Here is an 11252-nt window from a genome sequence, read left to right as displayed (position 1 = left end):
AGCTTAACGCATTGTTCCTATGGGCCTTCGTACTTACGAAAGACCAGAAGTACAATACGACAAGGCTTCACTGGGCTATTTCTCACTGTTCCACACTCATTTCTGTGGGTGAGAAATAAGTGTGGGCGGTGGGAAATGGGCGTGGAGAGGTGAGAAATGGCCAGGTGAAGCTTTCTCTCATTGTACCTATGGTCTTTCGTAAAGACTGTATGCAGTCATACTAAGATGGCTGCTAGTTACTAGTAACTTTTTAGTCCTGTTGGTTGATAACTTGTGATCATTTTCTTGGGATTCTTTCTTAATGACACCCAGAGCGAAATATAGCTCACGGTTGTATCTCTTTATTTGAAATTGATAAATATAGCCAGGGCATTTATATGTTGAATTTCCTTGTTATAATCATAGTTACGATCACCAGAATGTAAATAACCCTATTTTTTTGAGGATATCTTAAATCAAAGTTTTTAAAACAAATTAATGATCACACACAAAACGCAAAACACTACAAGATGACACGGTTCTGACAAAATGTGCTAATGATAAATTTGGTCCTTGTTGTTCACCAGACATCCCATCATGCCGTCTGTTCCCGTGATCCTCCACGACTGGTACCACACTGAAGCTACGCCATATTGGATTTCCAACCTGTTCCGTTTGGAATATGGCGGCGATGGGACATATTTGCTGGGTAATCTATCAGAAAAGCACACTGCTTGACGACACTCATGTATATGACATTTGACTGCAACACTACGTATTTTTGTTTTCGAATATACAACAGTATCGGGACATAAGTAAATCCATTGTTGGTGTGTTACAAACCTGACAGTCGCCATCTTGGATCTATGCACACCAACATGGCGTCTACAAAAAAATTAATCGAAATGGCATCATTGACAACATGTATAATTTGCGTCTTGAAGGTGTTCCGTTTATTCAGACCCATCCGTTTTCTCGCAATATTCTCTTCGAGAAACATCAATGCAAACCATTTCTCGACATATGGATTTTTTTTTCCTTTGCATAGAACTAAATCACTTTTTCATTGTGTTGTTATACATACTCATGTAATCATTTGCATGTTCGTGAACGTTTAAATACGACCTTTACCTGTTTCAGGTGCCTACGAACGCTCGTTCTCTCAAGATGGTGTCAAGCTCTCTAGTCGAGAGTACAACTCAGCTTTGATCAACGGACGTGGTCGATTCCGGAACAACAGGGCGCCGCTCAGCACCTTCACAGTCCCTACCGGAGGGTCCGTTGAATTCCGGATCATTCACGTCGGTCCGGACTATCCGTTCCGGTTTTCTGTGGATCAACACGAGCTAACGGTGACAGCAAGCGATGGGTTCGACATGGCACCTCGCAGCGTGCAGTCAGTCATTCTATACCCCGGAGAGAGCTACGATATCCGGATTAACGGAAGCGAGAATCCGGATTTGTACTGGATCCGGGCTAAGACCCTGCGCGCCGGCCATTGCACAAAATGCTACCCGTACAACAAAGTCAACGTGGTTCCGGATGACGTCACACAAGAGGTGCGGGCTGTTCTGCGTTACCAAGGTGTAACGGCAAACAGCGAGCCTACCACATCTAAACGGAACTGCAGCGAAGAGAATCCGTGTTATGTCTTTAACTGTCCGTTTGCTGGCTACGCCGAACACTTGAACACTTTCTGTATCAATATCAATAAAGCAGAAGCTCCCGTGTCATCACCAGAGGGAGATGAAAAATCAAAGGTTACTGACAATGACGATGAACATTCCCTCATCACGGAAGCCTCAGACGTAACGGAGATCTTCTTAAACTTCAACTTCGCCATCGGGTCTTCCGTCAACGGTCGCCGGTTCATCGGTCCTACCGCCCCGCTTCACCAGGACAGCGCGGCGGCCATCGTGCCGTGTGACGAGGAACAGTGTCTCCGGAGCGGATGTCGGTGTACACACATCATAGGTGCGATATGCTCTACCATTCTTATGTTTACCGAAGGAAAACGTATTGTTTTTGCTACGTTTCCTCTTCTTCTTCCGTTCCAAACACTAACCTCTGACCTGACCTGCTTTGAACCAGACGTCTGTCACCATAGTAACTGGTGTTGGGTTACATCATGTTGCAATTTCCTATCAAGAGGGATTTAGACTCCTTTCTGACCATACATATTAGTATTTGATATATGCGAAAGGAAATATTATGGATTTACTTTGCAAATGTGACCTTTCTAGTTTTTACTTCAGTTTTATTCAAATTCGACTTGCATGTACACTAAACAGTGTCGCATGAAATAATGTATGTTGAATTTTTAGACGCTACTTTTCGTAAATTGCTGAAAAGAGAAGAGCTTTTCAGAATTTGCAGAATAGAAGAGGTTTTTTTTTTGCAAAGTTTGCTTTATAGAAAGTGTTCATCGACTTTTTTCACATCTGTTTTTTTTTACATCAATTTTTTTGTCTGACAATTTGTTTCCAGACATTCCTTACAACAAGACGATCCAGCTGGTGATGTATAACACCTTCGCCCCGGCCAGTCAGACGCACCACTCAGTCCACATCCACGGGCACGCCTTCCACGTCCTCGCCATGGGTTACCCCAGCTACAACAAGACTACGGGTAATGAAAATTAAACTGTTCTCCAACTTGAGAAAAATGACTCAGGAATAATTATCAATCGAATCACTCGGTCATCATCAGCTTTCTAACCCGAGTGCTGTAGGGACGTGATTTTTTTCCCACATGTGACGTCAGCACTGGGTCAAAGTTCGTCGGAAGCCGGTACCGCCTCCCGTCCCGGTTGAGACAAAGCTGGTATGCCCTGGTGTAAATGGCTTCCTTCACCCCTCTTGCAAAATATTCACGTTCTTTGTCGAAGGGGAGACAGGGACTAACATCTTGGACACGGAACGTGATTATTTTGGGAGAGGGGTGGAGGAAGTCATTTACATCAGGGCGTACCGACCTTCTGTCAACTGGGACGGGGGACGGTAATGACTTCCGACGAACTTTGACCCAGTGCCGACGACACTCGTGGAAACAAGACTGGCAATGAAAACATACATTGCCATGGCGACGGTGGTCGCTGTTAGTGTTATCGTTTGCATGGCACTGCCAGGATTTCATGATTTTGAGGAAGACTTGGTACCTGTTGAGTCTAGACAGATACAGTTCACTCTCTTGAGTGTATCTCTCTTGAGTGTATAGTGAATGAGCCCCAGGGTCACAGAAAGTAAGGCCATCCGGGGTAGACAGGTCTTCCCAAGGGTTCCAGGGATGTGGGCATAGATGTGGGTCAGGGAAATGCCTGTGGACAAAATGCCTGTACAATTCCTAGAATTCTTGCAAACTGCACACAATACTGTACCATTAGGCTCCTCCCTGAGACGTCGCCAAAAAATCACGTGTCTACATTACTCGGGTTAGAAAGCTGATGAAGGCTCTAATAAAATCTCTCTGGACTTGAACCATGTGACGAAACTCGGACAACTGGTGCATGCGAATTTTGCACAGTCGTAGATGAGAGAATGGTTTAGAGAGAATGGTTTATTCAACAAAAACCTTTGCAGCACAAGTGCTGAATTGCGGTTTCCTTACACAAACATTTTAGGCTTATTATCATTATACATTGCAAATAAGAATCAAAACAAGTCATAAATCCTATAAAATCAAATAAAATCACTACCATCACGACTTACAGTTCTGCTATAACTTTAACTGTTATTCAGAATGTGGACACAATAGGGTAGTGTACTGTTTAACATGCGCTGTGTCCGGCACTTAAACTGTGTCAGTTTTATGCTGTTCCTGATTGTTCAGTATTATGTACATCCCCCGATATGTAGATTCGGAGTTCAACATGATTTTTATTGCAAACATACGTGCAGGTCACTACATCCAGCCGAACAGCGATGTGAAATGCAAGAACGAGCTGTGCACGGACGCCACCTGGCGAGATGGGCCGCCACTGCTCAACCTGATGAACCCGCCACTAAAAGACACCGTCCTGGTTCCTGCCAATGGATACACTGTGGTCAGGTTCAGGTAAGCAAACGGTTCAAAAGTTAAGTTTTTTTTTATTCCAACATGTAATCACCAGACGTGGTGACGACACACTCAAGTTTTTTCAACTTATATTAATGCCGCCACCAACACAGGGGACAAATACATGACAGGACAATACTCATTTACACCTGAGTTAAGTGAAGAAAGTCGTGTAAAGTGCCTTTCCCAAGGGCACAAGATCGGTGGCATGTCAGGACTCGAACCCGGGACTCTTAGTTCCGAGTCGCGCACTCTGCCGCTACGCCACACGACCACACACAAAGTTAAGTTGCAGAAAGCTATGTTTAACCTTTTGCTTAGTTGGAACTAACAAATGTTGCTTCAGAATACATTATACCTACACGGCGGGCAGTGTTGTTTTGGGTCAGGCTAAGCTGCCGGTTTGTAGATATTTTTTTCGAGAAAACAGAGGGGGTTGACAGCACGGGGTGGGGCAGATTGACAAGCAGAATGAGAAGAGGTTAAACGTCTTAGAATCAGGACAGCAGGGATAAGAGGTCGGCATGGATGAACTTCAGGAAGTCTAGGATTGCATATATTATACTTCTCGGAAGTCTGTAATCTTCTATATCTGTTTTTCTCAGTTTCTTCTTCTTCCGGCGGTTCCAAACACTTAAAGCCGATATCCTGAGCCAGACGTCTGTCACCATGGTAACTGGTGCTGTAGTAGACACCCTGTGGTGTTGGGTTACATTATGTAGGAGAACAATTGGAGAGCCTGCTCACCATACTGTACATGATATGAATGCATTTAACTTTGAGAACAAACAGTGCTGTAGTTTTTTGGGCTGTAGCTAGATCAGGTGAATTATGCATTTCCTTTGTAAATGTCACCGTTCTAGTTACATGTACCTCCGGGGGAGGAGACATCCTTCCGTGGAAGGGTTTTGTGAGAGATTTAGATTTTCATGTTCGCAGCTGTTTCTCGCGTTTCGGTGGACGGATTCTTTTGAGACTCGGTATATGTTTTGCTATTTGGCTGCAGATGATGCACGTTCTTTTGTTTTTATTGTATATGTGTTTCGGGTGTGAAAATGGTTCCTTTTGGTGGCCCCAAAACACCCCTTTGAGCGTGAAAGTGGTCGCGACCGTTGACCTTTGGCGTGTTTAAGCTATTCTCGGTCTGGTCCACGTATATGACCCCCCACACAGAGGGGTGTCCGGTCTCGATAAATTCTTTGTTTAAAGCCCTGTATAAAAAATATACAATAAAAAGCCCGGAGGTATAAACTCTAAGATTTTACTTGTTCATGTTTGTATCTGTTAGGTCTGACAACCCCGGGCACTGGTTCCTGCACTGTCACAACGATCAGCACATGAACGAGGGGATGGCGCTGGTGCTGCAGGAGGCGGCAGACCGGCACCCCGCCCCGCCCAGGGGCTTCCCGCGCTGCGGGGACTTCACTTGGAGCTCGGAGGAATACCAGCGCGATTTGGACGATAACGGTAGGTACAGTAATGGGATGAGATTTATTTATTAAGATTTCAGAGAAGAAACTGAGAGGAGTCAGCAACAGAATGGAATCCTATAACAAGGCTGACTCCTCCAAACAAATAAGAAATAATAAAAACATGAATATACGAAATATAACAATAAGAATAACAATAATAATAAGGCCATGTTGATTTGATTATATGGATGACATCCTCTGGGAGCCCCAAAACTGATGCGCGCGTGCGAATAAAAAAAGTTTTGCAAAAAAAAAAGTTGCTTTCATTATGAAATCTACGTGGTCATGACGGTTGAACAAATGAGGCAGAATATGGTTTGGCGAATAATCTACTATTCAAATTCATTTCTTTAAATCTTTGTCTTTTTTTCGTTTGATTTTGGCATTCTGCGACATTGGTACGGTTTTTAGATATTTTTTGCAGGTTACGGTATATCTTTGCTCATTTGCAACTGTTTTGTACGATTTACAGTATGGTTGAAAACTTTTTTTTTTTGGAAACGGCCGAAAATTCATGCGCGCGCGGATGTCATCCATATAATCAAATCAACATGGCCTAATAGTAATGATAATGATAATAATAATGATAATGAGATGAGATGAGAGGAAAGATTAACCTGGTGTCCAGGTTATCGTGGTTGGGGCAGGTTTTCTTCGGGGCTGCAGGAGCTCTTCCCCGCCCGACTCAGCTAGGTTCCCCCGATAGGTTTTTCACAACGGGAGATTGATTGTGGTGGGGCTAATCAATCTCCCGTTGTGAAAACCTACCAAGTAGGATCTGCTTGGAGATTACCCTGGATGCCAAACTAGTATCGGGCCGTTAGCCGTTTTCCTTCGGCAGCCAAGACCCCTTCACCCGCCTATCTAAATTACCGCTACGGGGGAGTTGAGCCCGAGGGGTTTGTCCGGCCCTAGAACTAGCCAGCCAAACTCCCCCCCGGGCTAGACTCCCCCGTAGCGGTAATTTACACCAGTGGGCGAAGGGCTCTTGCGGCCCGGAAAACGAGTTCTGGATTCCAGGGTACTTGGAGATTAGTCGGGGGGCCATGGTTGGCTATGCCTGACGGAAACTATGCTGGGTTTATATCGAACGGATGAGTTCTACATAATTCAGAACACTGATCTGTATTTTTTTCAGGCTCACCAGATGTCCAGACAGCAGTGTTTGGCACAAAGGTCCTGATCCTGTCTACTGTGGTTGGAGTTCTCGCCATCGTCATCATACTGGCAGTGGCAGGATACCGTATCCTCAAGACGAAGAAGAAGGACGCATCTTCACTGACAGTCGTGGCGGAGTCTGTTCCCTTAAAGTAACATGCCCTTGATGCAAAAGAGGAATTATTCTTCCATAAAAGTTCCTGTGAGTTAGTAACTTACCGTGGAGCAATTAAACTATTCTCCAATTTTAAAAAAAAGGACGTTGACTGGCGTTATGGACGTGTGACGTCAGCAATGGGTCAAAGGTTGTTGGAAGTCTATGTCGCCCCCCGTCCCGTGCATAAAGTCACGTGGGCGGAGCAATTGGATTAGATAGCTAGAGAAGACTGAATGATCATTTTCAGTTCAATCTGTTTTGCTGGAGAAAAGTTTCATTGCTACACAAAGAGTAATATTTCGCTTTTAATTTCAAAATGATCCAAGTCTACCATCCCTTAATATGCATTTAAATATAATTTTAACGTCAATGACATTAACACTGTGCTGCTATAATGGTATTGGGTTCGTTTGAATTCAGTTATCTTATAAAATAAGTCGGATGAACCAATAATTTAGAAAACTACAAAATATTGATGACGTTTCTAAGCAATAACTTTTTTTTCATGTATATATTGGTGTGATGTGAGGTTTGTAGCAATTTTTATTTAGATACTGCAGTATACTATTTCATTTTATTAAGTAATACGATGTGGCTTTATTCTTTTAACCATATGTCCATGCATGTAAGCAATTTAATAAAATAAACGAACTAATAAACAATCATGCCAGTAGTAAGACTTATTTTTTTGTGTAACTCACCATGCTTTGGTGTAATTCCTGGCAATACCGCCATGGGGCGTTTTTATACTTACCACTCTGCTTTAAGTTTATGCAATAAATTCGTACTCTCCAAGCAGAGGTTTTGGTTTTGGGGGTATTTTTAGCGTGTTTTTAGGCTTTTTTGTTGGGGTTTCTCTTTTGCACTAGTACTGAATTTTTTCCCACCAAAAATTCAGTGCAAAAGAGAAACCCCAATAAAAAAAAGCCTAAAAACACGCTAAAAATACCCCCAAAACCAAAACCTCTGCTTGGAGAGTAATAAATACGCCGATGTTGGCATACAAAAAAAGATAAACGTTTTCTTCTTCTATGTGTTGTAGATAGATATGCAGACCTGCCGAAGATTGTCTTTTCCGTTAATGTTTTATTATCATATAGCCAGGTGGCGTTGACCAATCAGAAGGCTCCATTCCATATTGATTATGACACCATAATGTCACAGTTAGTATGATACAAGTATTGCGAGGTGTGTTTTATTCTCACAAGTGTGCTTTGTTGCAGAATAATGCGCAGCTTGTTTTATAATTTAAGTTTGTATGCTTTATACAGTAACGTGTCATGCACTCTTTACTGTGTAAGTTTTGATAGGCTATATGATAATAGTGTTAATGGCCCGCCCTTTCTCTGTGAATATGTTGTGATAAAGCCTTGTCAGTTGCTATAAGCACCTCATATAGCCACCTCGTTCGCTGCGCTCACTCGATGGCTTTATTCGGTGGTTATAGCAACTGACAAGGCCCTTAATTATTAAACACAACTTGATCAAGGTCCCTAAATCATTACTCTTACAGTTTCTTCGTGCAACAACACTTGAATTCTATACAAATCCCGAAGACATACATGAAAAATGTAGTTAAGTTCTTTAGAGTTGGGACAGAAAAGTGAAATATTATATAACTAAACATTAGGCCCAAAGCAAGTAAATTTTATGGATGACATCCTCCACAGACTACAAATCTATTTCAATAGGGTGAAAAAAAAACAAGACGGGCCAAATGAAAGAAGATTCCTCCATTTGAAAATGTTGACATCATAAACCTTGTTGAACAAGAATGATACCTCTATTGTGCTTTAGTTTCCTGCCAACTATTACAACATTCATTTCTTACTGAAACAACTTTGAAAAACAAACGTTTTCAATCTTTGTATAAATGGTCTTTATGGCAATGATAATAACGGAAAAACAGTAAGTAACCTATAACATTAATAAATAATAACAAAAAGTAGAAATTGTCCAGCTCAGTCATTGTCCAGTCCAAATTGTTTGTAAGGAGGGGCCAGAGGTCAAGCCAATTCTTACATCTCATTTTAAAAGTGGACATGGACGGGCAGATCTTTATATACGTTACGTTTCATCTTAATGCCTAGCGGTGCGTTATACATTTGAACCAGCCTTTGAAATTACAACAAAGTGACAAAGTAAAAAAATCAAAAGACAAAACCACTTTCACACTCAAAGGGGTGTCCATACGCTGTCAAAACGCATCATTTTCACGCACTAAAACACACATACTAAAAAACCAAAACAACGTGCGCCATCTACCTTTTGGTCTCGTCTCTCCAAGGTTGACATCATCAACATACTTCCAGTGAGTATTTGTGGTTGCGGGTTTGAAATCTTTGAATCGTTGCCAGAAACACAATTGGCCCTAACAGTGTTCCCTGTGCTACTCCACATGTAATGCTACGGTCACAACCCGCCGTACGTGCTTCTGCGTGCAGGCTGTCTACATGCAAAAACGTGGGCAAACGTAGGGCATCCGTGCGTGGTGAGTACCACCTCCGTACGGAATCCTACGGATTTCGGAGCACGCAGACACGCCGTAGAACTTTAAGTGCATGCAAAACTTTTCATGCGTACGGTCTGCGGATTCACCACCCGTACGTGCAACGTGCGTGCCTTGTACAGCCTATGAGCGTACAACGCACGTTTTCAGAAAAACGTAGCAGACGTGGCCTCCCAAAAACCGTACGGACAAAAAGCACGTACGGCGGGTTGTGACCGAGGCTTTAGGGGCTCCCAGTCCGACAGTGCCCATTGGTAAGGCCACACCGTCTTAATTTTATGGATGACATCGCCGCGCGCGCATTGATTTTCGTCTCTTCTAAAAAAAAATATTACGTCCTCCGAGGCTCTGGCCTGGCTCTAGGCCTGGGTAGTTCATGGTAGTTAGCCGACAATACGGGCGGGACACAGGCTGCCGAAGCCCCACGACTCACGAACGCAGTTCATACGTACAGTGAGTGCCGATTCATAAATTCCGCAAAAAGCCAGCCTGTGCCGGCTTGTCGTAAACGTCGCTATGTACTGCTGCAAGTTCACAAGTTCACAATACAATGTACCAGCAAGTTGTCTTTATTCAGACACAGCCACCATATAAAAGGAATGAATATAAAAATTCATGACTGCAGCAAAGAGACAAAACGATTTAAAAATCAGAGCCTTGTCTCCTCTCTTCATATTCATCTGCCATCCATGTTCCAGCGTGGCAGCAGACATCTTTGCCCATTTTCGGCATGGTGACCACTATCAGGGGCAACAAAATTTCTTGTTTTTTTCCCCCAAATCAGGCGAAAATTAATGTCATCCCTAAAATTTACTTGCTGTGGCCTTTTAAACACAACTTGATCAAGGTCCCTACTAAAGCTTTCAACACTTGAAATTTCGTACAAATCCTTTCGGGTGAAAATGTACTAACATTCTTTAGAGTTGGGGCTGAACGGTACAATATTAAACATGTATTTTGTATACAAAATATTATAAAAGATCATACAATGTATCAACTTTTGAAAGTGTTGAGCCTTTATCCTCCCCCTAAACTGAATGGTTTCCTCCATCCAGTGCGCATGCCTGGTAGCTGTCAATCCTCCAAGATGGCCGTCTTTCTGCAACTGCGAAAAATTACGTGGATGTTTTCAGATATTTTCCAGCTTGTAGCTCCGTACAGGCGAGACTCGACACTTTCCAGCTAGAAACGCACCACCAGTGATGTGTACAACACAACAGAGGGCTGTTTTGAAGCTGAGGTGCGTTCAGTTTCGAGTATGAGCCGTTTTACATGAACCTTGTACGATCAGTTCGTATGTTGGAACTGAATCAAATTACTTTGCAAATCGATTTGACACAATATATGACCACATATATTGGCGTTTTTCTAGTCATGGCAGCTGTACAATGTCCTTTCAGATATTTCGTTCCATTTTGCATCGAGCTCTTGGAAGAAAAAATGACAATAGTGGCCTGTAAACATTGCAGAAAAACATAATTTTGCGGCATATGTATTTGACGTTTTTTTAACGTGACCTCATATGTGTGATGTTTCTAAATTTAACCCTGTCCAAAACAGACCGACAATTTATCTACTTTAAGTTTGTACCAGGCATGGTCGCTCGTGGTGTATCTTTTCCAGACTTCTAAATTATTTCTTGCACTAAATAAATGCTAACTCCAATCTGCATATCAATTGTAGTATAGCAGGTACAAAAATGTATGGCAACTTATATAAGATACATAAATGGAAGTTGAACTAAATTGCTTATATCTAACGATTCTAAGAGATTGATCTATTTTTTAAATAAAAACATTGACACTAATTCTACTAATATTGTAAGAACTCGAAAACAATAATATGCTCATAACTGTAATATTAGGAATGTATAACGCTTTTCAGATGATTGTATAACTATTTATGAGCGATCGCTGATTTTGTT

At 42.3% G+C, this 11252-nt stretch overlaps 1 protein-coding gene across 1 annotated transcript in view; it reads left to right on the top strand.

The window, feature by feature from the left end:
• The window catches only part of LOC109479488 (laccase-1-like), a 20671-nt gene extending 13761 nt beyond the window's left edge, over positions 1-6910 (top strand). The window contains exons 5-10 of the mRNA XM_019781453.1: positions 567-688; positions 1120-1953; positions 2467-2607; positions 3876-4032; positions 5321-5499; positions 6643-6910. Of these exons, the coding sequence (XP_019637012.1) occupies positions 567-688; positions 1120-1953; positions 2467-2607; positions 3876-4032; positions 5321-5499; positions 6643-6818 (1609 nt within the window). The 3' untranslated portion in view covers positions 6819-6910. The remainder of the gene's footprint in view (positions 1-566; positions 689-1119; positions 1954-2466; positions 2608-3875; positions 4033-5320; positions 5500-6642) is intronic.
• The last annotated feature ends 4342 nt before the right edge of the window (positions 6911-11252 follow it).

The sequence above is a fragment of the Branchiostoma belcheri genome, unplaced genomic scaffold (genome assembly GCF_001625305.1).
Source record: "Branchiostoma belcheri isolate BF01 breed outbred unplaced genomic scaffold, Haploidv18h27 scaffold49, whole genome shotgun sequence".
Taxonomy (NCBI): Eukaryota; Metazoa; Chordata; class Leptocardii; order Amphioxiformes; family Branchiostomatidae; genus Branchiostoma; species Branchiostoma belcheri.
This window is presented reverse-complemented; position numbering and strand designations above follow the sequence as displayed.